This window comes from Lutjanus erythropterus, chromosome 15 (assembly GCF_056507025.1).
Source record: "Lutjanus erythropterus isolate fLutEry1 chromosome 15, fLutEry1.hap2, whole genome shotgun sequence".
Lineage (NCBI taxonomy): Eukaryota > Metazoa > Chordata > Actinopteri > Lutjaniformes > Lutjanidae > Lutjanus > Lutjanus erythropterus.
In genome coordinates, this window is record NC_139331.1 from 30116609 (window position 1) to 30128722 (window position 12114).

At 40.2% G+C, this 12114-nt stretch overlaps 1 protein-coding gene across 2 annotated transcripts in view; it reads right to left on the minus strand.

Moving 5' to 3' along the window:
• Positions 1-429: 429 nt before the first annotated feature.
• Positions 430-12114, minus strand: part of afdna (afadin, adherens junction formation factor a) — a 123404-nt gene continuing 111719 nt past the window's right edge. For both annotated transcript variants that reach the window (XM_084737951.1, XM_084737952.1), the window contains 3 exons: positions 9625-10168; positions 3825-3909; positions 430-2440 (listed from right to left, as the gene is read on the minus strand). In XM_084737951.1, coding sequence (XP_084594077.1) covers positions 2287-2440; positions 3825-3909; positions 9625-10168 — 783 coding nt within the window. In that variant the 3' untranslated portion in view covers positions 430-2286. The remainder of the gene's footprint in view (positions 2441-3824; positions 3910-9624; positions 10169-12114) is intronic.

Consider the following 12114-nt stretch of genomic DNA (forward strand, 5'->3'; position numbering starts at 1 on the left):
GTCCAAAAATATTACTAAATCTGGCCCTTTTCTACAAATACATAAAACAATAATTGTAATTTACCAGTTATGACCACACCTGCCGATATGACACATATGCAGGGCTCAGCCATGTGGTGGTTACAGCCTGTGAGAACCACAGGGTCGGCGGTTCGATTCCCGCCTGTTCTGCAGTGCGATGCATTTGGGCTTAAAGATTTTTCACTTTTGCACATTTATGCATTTTTCAGTGATGCTTTCAAAATTATTGCAGCCATTATCATTCACATTGCATTTTCTACAAATAATGCATTTTCTAATTTATGTTAAATTGTTTGGTAGATAAAGTCCAAATCTGAAAAGTTCTTTAACCACAGCAGAGCTGACAGAAAAATGCAGATCGCACAACATATTTGCATTGCAATGACAAAAGACCACACTTCCAGCCTGCACTGTTGAAAAATCTGTATTTATTAATGATTTACAAAAGGCTAAACATGAAACCATTTAAATGATTCAGTTCATTTTGAAACCTAAAAAGGAATAGTAGTTGCTGCTGTCGTTGTTGTGGGGGCGGGGGGGAAAGAGGAGACACGTCTGTAGTGTTTTTACAGGTCAGTTATTATAACAGCTTCTTAACTCATCATGTAGAATCAGTTTTAGTCGAGGCTCCTGGAGAGAAAAATAAAATAAATCCACACACAGGATGGAGTCACTCAAACAAACTGCAGAAGAGAGATACATTTGAAACTTCACTAGTTTTTAAACTTTTTTTTTGTTTGTTTGTTTGTTTTAAACTGAGAGACACACCAGGGTTTGAAGTGCGTTCCTTTTCTACATCAGCAGAGCAGCAGTGGTGGTGAATGTGATTATGGAAGTTGTGTGTATAGCCTATATATTTGTACAATCACACTTCTCCAGTCCTAAAAAACATCTGGATCTCCCCAAACTACAGCTGGTGTAAAAACAGAACACTTTTCTGTCTCTAATGCAGAAAAACACAGATTATTACCACAGTACGAGAGGTCCCAAATGTAATCCACTTCTCAGAACAGTTTGCAGATACATATTAATATTAAAAACAAGTTTTTGTGCAAGTATGTTTTTTCCACAAGGTTTGAAATAAATATCTGTAAAGCAAACAAGGACTTAAAAGAGTAGTTTTAATTTCTTCTTTTTAAATTGTGAAAACCAACATTAATTACACTGTGAGTGAAAGAAATCCTCTCTCTGGCTTGAATTTAGGGTACAATCAATCAAATTAATCTCACACAACTCTGCAAAGAACGACTATTAGATTTAATAGAAAGTAAAATTAAGGTTACCTCAGATTGGGGCAAAACATTTAAAAAATTTAACTCCACTGACAGTGAGGCGCAGCGGGGAGACAGTCCAGTTTTAGCAGATCTTCTTGTTGGATTATCTGTCACCAAAATGCTGTTAGATCACATTAGTGTTGCAGTTTTTAGTAGCCTGGCAGGTTTCTACAGTAGTAAAAGAGTGAGACAGTTGTGGACCCAAATATTTACAGTAATGTTGTGCACTTAAAGATCCTTCTCTGGACTGTTTGATCCTCCTCTGGAGAACCTTTCAGAGTTTATCTAAAACATCACAAAAAAAAAAAGAAATCCCATGCTTTCTTGCTACGGAATAAAATAACAGTGTTTCCACTCACTGAGAATTTAATTTTTTTTTTAAAAAAACGAGAAAATAAAAATAAAAGATTGGTCTGGAGCTCAACCGTGGGCATTTCTGCTGGCAAGAAGGAATTAAAAGTGTGAAAACAACATGATGCAGAAAAAGAGCATAAAATAACACCATAAAATTGTTCATATTTCATTGCGCTATTAAAAAAAAAAAAAAAAAAAAATTAAAATGAGAAATTTTTCTCCATCCCTCGCCCCAAGAACCGTTTTATAAACAAAAATATATCCCCCTTTGTCGTGTGATTCTCAATTCTCACTAGATACAATTAAAACTTTTTTACAGTGCTTTATCATTATATATCTTTGACAGACCTTAACGAGGGGAAGAAAGTTTTAAGCCATAAATGTCTCTCCTATTGCAACGATATAGCTACGTCAAAAAAGTGAATGGTCCAGTTATTCAATGATTAAAATAAAATAAAAAAATAAAGGGGAAAACAACACAAACAGGAGGAGACGGTCAGTGGTGGAAGGGAAACGAGCGCCGGCTCTCTCGACCCGTTTTCTTTTTTCTTTTCTTTTTTTTCTCCCCCAGGAGCACCTTAACGTTACCGTGGTGACGTCGCGGTTAAGGTGGCGCTGGGATGTGAAAGGCTCGGGTCTACTTGGTGTTGAGCTCGTTCTCCAGCTCCATGAGTTTGCGAGAAGCTTTGACCTTGTTGGAAACCTCCTTCCCCTGAGAGAAGAGACGCTGGCGCTCCTTGAAGGTCAGACTCTCCGGAGCGCCGCTGGGGATCGAGTTCTCCTGCTCCTGACTGCAACACACACACACACACACAATGCAGGTTATACGGTTTTATTCCACGGTCTGGGTGATTACTCGATTCTGACTGGCTACAGGGTCTCCATTAGACGCACAAGTCAGTCTTTAAACACAAAAAGATGAGAGCAGCCACACTTCACGTCCCTGTCGTGAGAACAACCACACCCCCTTTGGGTGAAACCAACTGTTATAGCAGCCAATTAATGTGTGTCTGTGTCCAAAACTTCATTACTGGTTAGATAATGATGCTACTGAGAAAATGATGTGTGCAGATTGCGCCTGTAGGTGAAAGTGTGTCAGAAAATAGTCTTAGTGATGCTGTGACTCAAGTTTTTACTATGAAAAAATATGACCTTATCATAAAACATCTGTTTTTAGAATGAAAGAGTTTGGTTCAACAGTACCAGCACAATAAAGTGTTTTAACAAAATCAAAAGTGTCTGATGCCTGAAGAGTCATTAAGGTAGCTGTAAGTCAGGTTCACACATTTTGACAGAGGCCGACTGAAAGTGCCCGTTTCTTTAATATTTTTCTACGTAACAACGCGGACGGTCGATCGGCGAAGACATGTCGTAACTGCACACCTGACTGGCCAGAGGATCTGGGCCGCTAAAAGCTAAACAGTGATATGGTTTTCTTACTTTGTGTCATTTTAAACATGTTTTCAGCATATAAGATTGTCATTAAGCTGTGGGAGTTTACAACCTTTTTTTTTTTTTTTTTTTCAGATATATCACAAATTAGTCCTGCAGCAGTGGTAGCTGCACGATCTGAGTCGAGTGACACCAGCAAACTATTATTTATGATAGCCTGATCAGTGCAATTAACAACATGATGTGAGAACACATCAATAGTATTTTACATATTTTAGCACAGCTCAGGAGCAGTGCATTGTCCCTGAAAAATAAACAAAAATAATAACTAAAAGCAGGAATTATCGCTTACATAAGTGATTTGATCAGAATATTTTCACAGATTACTGATCTGCTAATTCATGTGGACAGATTGGTAACTGAATCAAAGGGTTCTCTCATTTCCTAACATGTGCTTGTTCATATTGTGTTATTAATTATTCATGACAGTTTGGTAGTGCTCAACACATTCAGTGCAGCATTTTTTTAATGTTCTTGTGTCTCCCACATATATTATTTCTTTGTCTAAAAGGCAAACTATTCAGTTAATTTCTGTGAGAAATAATGCAGTAATACAGTAATAATACAGTTCAAGCACTTTTTCCAAAATCAGAGCATTTTTCAACCCTTGAAAACACTACTTTAAAATTCAAGGATTTCCAGCATCCATAAGAAACCTGTTATACAGAGATTAGCATTTATAATAGAGATGTCATAAAGACAAGAAAAGAGAAAGAGTCTCACCTCTTCGTCCATTTGTCCCTCGGGTCCTTGTAGACTTCTCCTGATCCTACAACTCCTGCTGAGTTTCCAGTGTACGAGTTAAATCCTGTCCGATGTTCACGAGTCACACAGCAAACAAACAGAGCAGTGAGATATCAGTCAGCGTCGTTCATCAGCACAGCTGTTGTCATCGGAAAACATCTGAGATAGAAGCTGCTGGGTGACGGCTGTCAACGTCTCTGCTACGTCTCCCGTTAATCCCATTACTTAGAAGGAATGACAGGTATTTGTGCATTTTAAATTGCACAGAAATCTTGGCGAGACTATGCATTATTTTCCCATAATAAAATTAATTATTGGGCAGAGACGGTGGTCGCCTTTAACCAGCAGCTTCTCCTGTCGACATCACTTCATTTCCCACAGACCAGCCTGAGCAGAAGGAAGGAAGGGAGGGAAGGAGTTCTGGAGAAGCGTTAGGCAGAAACAATCAGATCTCATTAAAGTAGAGCAGCGAGCCAAAAAAGAGAAAGAGAGCATTAAAAAAGCTGTTAAAGGGCCATTCCAAAGCAGCAAAAATGGTCTGTGGAAGTGTCGTTGGGATCTGAGGCCGACGTCACCATCAAACATGTCTGACAGTTGTTTTGTTTTTTTTTATTCTATCACTACTTTACAAATTTCTGTCATTTAGATCCAATATTGAACTCATGAGAACAAAAGAAACAGGAAATTTAGCATCCAATTAAAGCCAAAAAAAAAAAAGTATAACCAGGGTGATAAAGGGCTCAGTTGAAGCCCGTGGGAGCTGACATGAGGAGGGGCGACCCCGACCTTTGACCCCAAAGATGACATTAAACAGTTGGCTCATGTGTCCCTGTGTCTTTCCAAACGCCAGCAACGTCCAGGCTAAAGCGAGACACAGCTGGAGCCAAATCTGCCCGAGTGCTTCGCCAACATGTGACTCATGAAGTCTGCAGGTTCTTATTCCCGAACAAACACAACAGCAGGAAAGAAAAACGATCAGTTCCACCTCCTGATTCAAACGAGTCTGACATTTTTTTTAAGTGTAAGTCTGGAGATATTCTGTATGTCTTATTGTTCCATTAACATTTTGCTCAGTTTCACCGTTACAAACATCTACTCCTTCTACAAGATTATTAATGATTTCTTACAACTCATGAACAGAAACTTACTCATTCGGCATTAATTTGAACTCTAATTTACATGAAACGGGGCAAACAATAACACAAGTTACAGGCTGGAATAAAAGGAAGACACTGCATCAGTAGCGTTTCCTTAGTCGCTGATGGCATATGGTCATATTTAGGGTTATTACAAAAAATTTATTACAGATTTCGCCTTTAAATTTAATTAAACAGTGGCATTAAAATGTGTCCCATTTAACTTGCAGATACACCAAGTGCCACAGACAGGACAGAGAAGTCAGTAAGTGTTGAGAGATGGATTTAAACATTCTTGGTTTTGGTCTTTTCGTGGGATTTGTTGAGTTGAGTACAAAATAATACCAGCTTTATCCTTTGAAGTTGCAAGATTTTCCAACATGTCAGACTTGCTAACATCTTCAACCAGTGAGCAGGAACTAATCAGAGTTTTCCGGTTTTAAATTGAGAGAATAAAACCCTGCAGAGTCTCTTTATGGCACACGGTTTGACACCACGGGCTGGATCCGAATCTTCTCTCTTGTTGTGCTACTTATTAAGAACGGTGGTTGAATCCCACCAGATGATGGCAGGTACTTGACCCAGAAACGACCCAGGACTCAGACAATCAACATCCACGTCTCGACTCTACTCGGTTGTGTTTCAAAAAACACAACTTGGACACAACAAATGCATGTTGGTTGTGTGTTTCAGATGAGATGGAGAGGGGGTGGGCGGGTGGGTTTGGTACAGTTCAGATGCAGACACAGTGACAGGGTGTGAACCCAGACGGATTCATCCAGCTGGCAGCTCCGAGGCGCTTTTCTTTTGGGATTTATAGCACTAAAGCGGAGAGAGATCTGAAGTGTAGTTGGGGCCGGGATCAAGCCGGCTCCCACTTCAGCCTCAAACCACATGAACACAAACTGGCAGAGAACAAAGTAACCACAGAGAAACAAGCCTCGTTCAAGGCCAGCGACATTCCTCTGTGGAGCCAAAAGAGATGGAAAATTATACTTCTGGCGCTGCGATTGAAAATTCTTCAGATTCACAAAAAAGTCGTCCACTGGCTTTTCGTGGATTCTCAAAGGTTTAAATGTTTTTCTTTTTCTCTGGTTCAGCTATGTTGGAGGCTAAAAAAACTTACTGTTTTTGTTTTTCTGTACCAAAACACAGTTTTTGTCAGAACATCCGTCTCTGGGGATAAATCTTCCTTTGTAGCTTTCTCTGGTTCATGCACCTTCTGAGGCAAACTGGCATCAGGATTGTTTTTCTTGTGGTTTTCTTCTGATTGCAAAAATATCTTCTTTTTTTTTTTTAAATCTAAGCCAGACTTTGAGCTTTTTGGAGCTGCCAGCTGATCAAATCACACTCATCGAACACATTTTGAGATTCATATGTCAGGGAAGCCAGAGACTCAGGTGCCGCTCGGTCACCTGAACCTGCCGCAATGCCCTGTGGGAGTTGTAGTAAGGTTTTAGTAAAGCTGCAGCGTTAGACAGCAGAGACACAGACTGAGATGAAGGATCAGCTGACAGAGCCGAAAACAGGCGGACAAACGAAGCACGTACGAGGAGTAAAATTAAGCAAATTAACAGACAGATCAACAGACACGGGCAGAGTGGGGTAAAAGGAAGCAAAGACGTGAATAAGAAATAAGTAAAGACAGCAGGGTGCAGCCTGGTGGAAGCTACGCACAGGCAGTAAAAAGCAATAGACATCAAGCCGGTTACTGGGGTGAGCTGCTGGCAGCCAGAGTGCAGTGTTGGGTGTTTATGATGCTTGTGTGTTTGTGCGTGTGTGTGACGGGGTGATGAGACATGCAGATTTTTTATTCATATCATGAGGGAGGTGGGGTGGGTGGGGTGGGTGGGTGGGGCAGGTAGTGGGATGTTAGTGGGATGTTTCATCTGATTGGAGTTCAAAATGCAAACATCTCCGTGAGGTCCTGGATGTGTTTTAGTGCTCAGTAAAGCAGCAGAGATGGAGGACTTTTATTCTGAAGGTGCAGGCAGCTGTTTCCTGGACCTCAGGTGGCGATGATGACATTCAGACTGTGCTGCATTCACAGCTCTGTTTGTCTGTGGATGTTCAAACAGCTGGAATTTAGTCTTAATAACGGATGGGTGCTGCGGACACCTACTTGTGACCACTGACACCAGTACCGACACATTAGGTGAGTTTCTGTGCCGATACCAAAATAATCATCTTTTATCAAAATAATAAAACACCCCAAACATCAAATTTCACTTTAAAACTGCCTAAACTCTGTAACATTTTGAAGAGGATTTGCTCAGAATATGTGAACAATATTAGAGAGCTGAATTTTTTATTCTCCTTTTAGTCATCTGATTACCCCTTAGATTAATCTCAATACCTCTTGAGGAAGAGTCGAAAAATTAAAATTATTCAGAAATTTATTAGTAAATTAAAAATGAAAGTTTTGAGGAAAGTGAAGAAAAAGTGTAGTAGAAATACGCATTTACTGATCGTCTCTTTTGTCAATCCATCTTGGGGTCATGTCAAGTTGATAATTAATAATATGCTGATAATAACTAATCAATTGGACCAAATGTTTAAAATTAAACGTAACTCTTCTCCAGCATTCAGAAACCAAATGTTTTTTGGCAGATACCTAAAACAAAACAGTCAAAATAAAGGATGAATTTAATTATTACTAGTATCTCTTTGTGTGATTTTGGAAATAAAACACCAGCGGTTTGCACTGTGTGTCCGGGATAAAAATCATGCAGGGATATTTCGGGAGTGAAAAATTCCAAGCAGCTGCCAACTGCCTGCAGTTTCACCTCTCTACTGGGAGATATCGCTCTCCAACAATGAGGCCTTTTGCAGAAAAGCTGCGATACATATCTTGACATAACATTTGAGAAGGATAAACCAAGAAAAACAGCTGTTTAATATTAGATCTATGTTAAGAAAGACTACTTTTAACCTCATGATAAATACAATTTCTTCTTTTGGAGAGAACTACGGCCCGGGCATGACCTTTAATATCTCGAATAGAAACAGCTGTGATGTCAATGGCCATTAGGAGGCGCTGTGGTTTGAGCATGCAGAGTTTAACAGTTTGATCCAGCTTGATGGCAAGATTTCAAACAGCCACAGACAAAGAAGAGGCCTCGCACTCGACACACTGCTGCTGCTGTGTGCATTTATGAATGTTCATGAAATGAGAGCTGATTGGTTTGTTTTTTTAATCCAGTGATGATTGATGGGTGTGTAAAGCCAATGGTGTGTCTCCTTCCCTTTAAAGCCAACACCGCTAAGCAGAGCCACGGGGCAGGAAGGGGGCAGGCGGGCAGACTGACGGCTGGCTGGCCACGCCCCCCGTCCCAAGCAGCAGCAAACCAGACACAAAGGAGGCGGCGAGCGACAACACCAACAGTACTATGATTGGCTCTGATGGGTCTCAATCTGCAGCAAAAAAGTGGTGGCGTGATTATCGATTGCTTTTTCTGGTCGCTAGTGCTGATCGAAGTGGGGGAGGTGGTGATTGGAGGAAGATGAGGAGGAGAAAAAAATTACCGGGGGACAGGAGGAGGTGTTTATGTAAGCCCGTTCCCGCCAGTAAAATAAAAAAAATCTCCATGGTAAGTCATAATTATGAGATAAAAAGTCAAAATTCTCTTAATTTCAACTGTTTTGATCTCATAAAGTCAGAATTATGTGATTTAAATGTAAAACTGAAATTATGATAATCGAAAATATGAGATAAAAAGTTGAAATTATGAGATAAGTCAGAATGATAAAATTATTTTTTTAAAAAGTCCAAATTATTAGTTAAAAAGTCAAAATGAGTGAATTTTGAGTCAAAATTAGGATAAAAAGTCAGAATCATGAAATTAAAAAATCAAAATTATGAGCTTAAGTAAAAAATTATTAGATTAAATCCTAATTATGTCATTTAAAAATCGAAATTCGAAAAAAAGCTAAAATTCTAAGATAGAGTTGAAAATATGAGAAAAAATGTTGAAATTAGGAGTAAAAAAAAAATCAAAATTCTGAGATAAAAAGTTATAACTTAGTTAAAAAGTCAAATCCTCAGAATTTATGAGATACAAGGTCATAATTATGAGATAAAAACTATGAGATGTCATGATATGATTAAAATAGAGATAAAAAGTCAAATATGAGAATTTAAAAATCCTTAATGAGATAAAAAGTCATAATTATTTGATAATTACATGTCTTTTTAACTCAAAATTGTAAAGTTTTATCTTATTATTATGACTCACCATAGAGATTTTTTTTTTTTTCATTTACTGGCAGTAATGGGCCTCCACAGGGTGTTTTAACAAACCAACATAAAAAAATACAAAACAAATACAATCTGATTTGCTTGAGGAGAGGGAGGAGAATTTCCACATATAAAATAACGAACATAAAAGTGATGATGGACGGAGGAGGGACTGATTGGCGACAAAAAAAAAGTTTTTGGACAACAAACATGTAAAGGAGGAAAAAGTAGACGGTGGAGATGAGAAGGCAGAACACGTCTGTCTACTGAAAAACAAGGTCAAAAATCAACACAGAGCTAAACTAAGAAGGCAGTAAATGAAGAGATGAGTGGATGAGAGGGAGGTGTGGGAGCTGTGGAGGGCGCTGTGGCGAGCCTGACTCCTCTCTCCTCTCTCCTGGTCTACCTTTAAAGCCTCCGGGGGGGATGGAGCTGGGTTTGGCAGGTAGGGGGGGACCTGTACTGTTGGAGTTGTTGAGTGGCGGCTGGAACGAGCCAGACAGGAAGATGCCGTCAGAAACAGGGCGGGGCTTGCGCGCAGTGGGCGGCGGCTGAGGCCTGCCGTGATTGGGCGAGGCGGAGGCCGGGAGGTCGCCGTACGACTTCCGGGTCGCCGACAGCTTCACCTGACCTGATTGGCTGCCACCGCCGCCGCCGCCACTCCCTGCTTCCTCGTCTTCTTCCTCATCGCCCGCGTAGGAGACAAACTTGGCGGTGTAGAGCGTGTCGGGGGAGGTGACCTGGGTTTTGAGGTAGGAGGTGTTTCTCTGTGGGGGGGGCGGGGGGGTGTTAGTAGGGTTGTGGGGGGCGGGGGGTTGGTAATCCCGGGGCAGCGGGGGCCGATACAGACCGGCCGGCTCGTCGGGCGTCAGCAGCTTTCTCTCGGCCTCCTCGTGCTGCCGGCGCCGCTCGGCCTCCAGGCGTGTGTAGTACTCCTCCTCCTGTCTCCTCTAGGGGAGGGACAACCTGTTAGTAAGCTCCACTCTGATTGGCTCTCACCTGGACACTAACTGGCTAATGAGCTACAGACACGGCTAGGAAACTATTCAGCTAATCAACGAGCTCCACAACCCTTTACCATGGATGAAACCACATCTTTTAGGACACCTGTCTCCCAGTCTAAAAAAAACACTGTTCCTGTCCACACCTGTGCTACAATACAAAAAGATCTGGTACCAAATCAAGTCCACCTCGTCCACCTTTTTGACAGAACTGAAGCACATCACGACTAATCAATACTGTCCTAGATCAGGGGCCACATTTATATAACAGTCTAATGAGCAAATTCCATCGCAAGCAACAAGTTAAGGCAGAAATACGACTGTATACAATAAAATAATGTCATGAAAAAAACTATTTTGATGCGGAAATTGTCTTATATTCTCCAAATGTCTGCACCATTAATTCAGTTTTGCACAAGACTTCCCGATACACTGTCTAACTTGAATTATTACTTTGAAGGGGAAAGTTAGGAGAAGAAACAAAACTTTTTTTTCTTACTCCATGTAGATCATAAACTGAGATCGGCTGAGAAATAAACACTGTAGTGCTTTTTATCCAGAAACCTCGCAGCTCCCCTGTTTACATGCTGTTGTTCGACTGTCAAATTAATCAGCAAGCCATTTCAGCACAAATATTATCAAATACAATGAAAGAAGTCACTTTTTATCTTTATAATTTCATGATTTATTTGACTTGCTCTGGTTTGGAGGATGAGGCCACTCTAAAAACCACACCGTAACCACAATCAACTTTATACTGCCAAGTATAAAGTTAGGAAACAATTTAAGCATGTCATTTGAAATCATTTCATGTTTATGTTTCAGAATAAATCCAATAACAGTTTTATAAACATCGCCCCTGAGCTAGAGTTGACCCAACTGGTTCACCACATCCGTCAATCATGACTGATACAGACTGGTCCTCCTACATTGGGCCTGATGCAACCAGAACAGAAATAACGCTGCGTTCAAGACCAGACAACTAGGAACTCTAACATTTCCAGCCTCCTAAAACAAAAAGTACGATGGAACAGCACCTAAAGTTGGAGTTCCCACCAAATCCATCTAACCCGACTCCAAGAAGCAGCAGTTATCTGACATAACACTCATCTTTCTCACTCTGTTTTGTTTTGTATTTGTAGGGAGGCTGCAGTACTGAGACTTCAACTGACCCCTCATAAGCCCCACCCCTTTTAGCCCTGTGCTCCAACAAAAGTTGGGCAAGCGTGGTACCCGGCGCAACCTTGGTGCTATGTGCTCGGCTCCTCTTGGATTAAAACAGAATAATTTTTTGAAGATGATTTAAAAGATGTTGCTGGGGATCTGTAAGAGTGACATACAATCACATCTTAAAACACTAGCTAACAATTCAGCTAGCTAGCTAACAGCTGATGTATATTGGACTTAATAGCTGACTAGTTGTTACGGGTGTCATAATATAAAAATGTCACCACACAATTTTCATAACCAAGAGAATTCACAATAATATTGTCATGATATCTGCAGGGGGGAAAGCGATGCATCAGTCAAATTCATCTTTAACTTGTTTGTTGTGCGTTTGATAAATTTTTTGGCAAATGAACTACGGAGGGAGAGGGAGTCTATAATCATAACTGTACAAAAGCGTACAGAAAGCGCAATTACACTTAATGAATAGTTTAAAAGGGGCTGGATTATTTACACAATATCTGTTAACATATCAATATTTAATTTTTTAAATATCAGTTATCGTCAATACCAGTCTTCATAATCATAAAACACCCTTAATGTGATTATACACAAGAAACTTCTACTGGTTCCCAAACATCCTTTAATCATCTTCAAAATGTCTTTATCTTTTCCAGTTAGATAAGCCTAATAAGGCTGCAACTAATGATTATTTTCATGGCTGATTG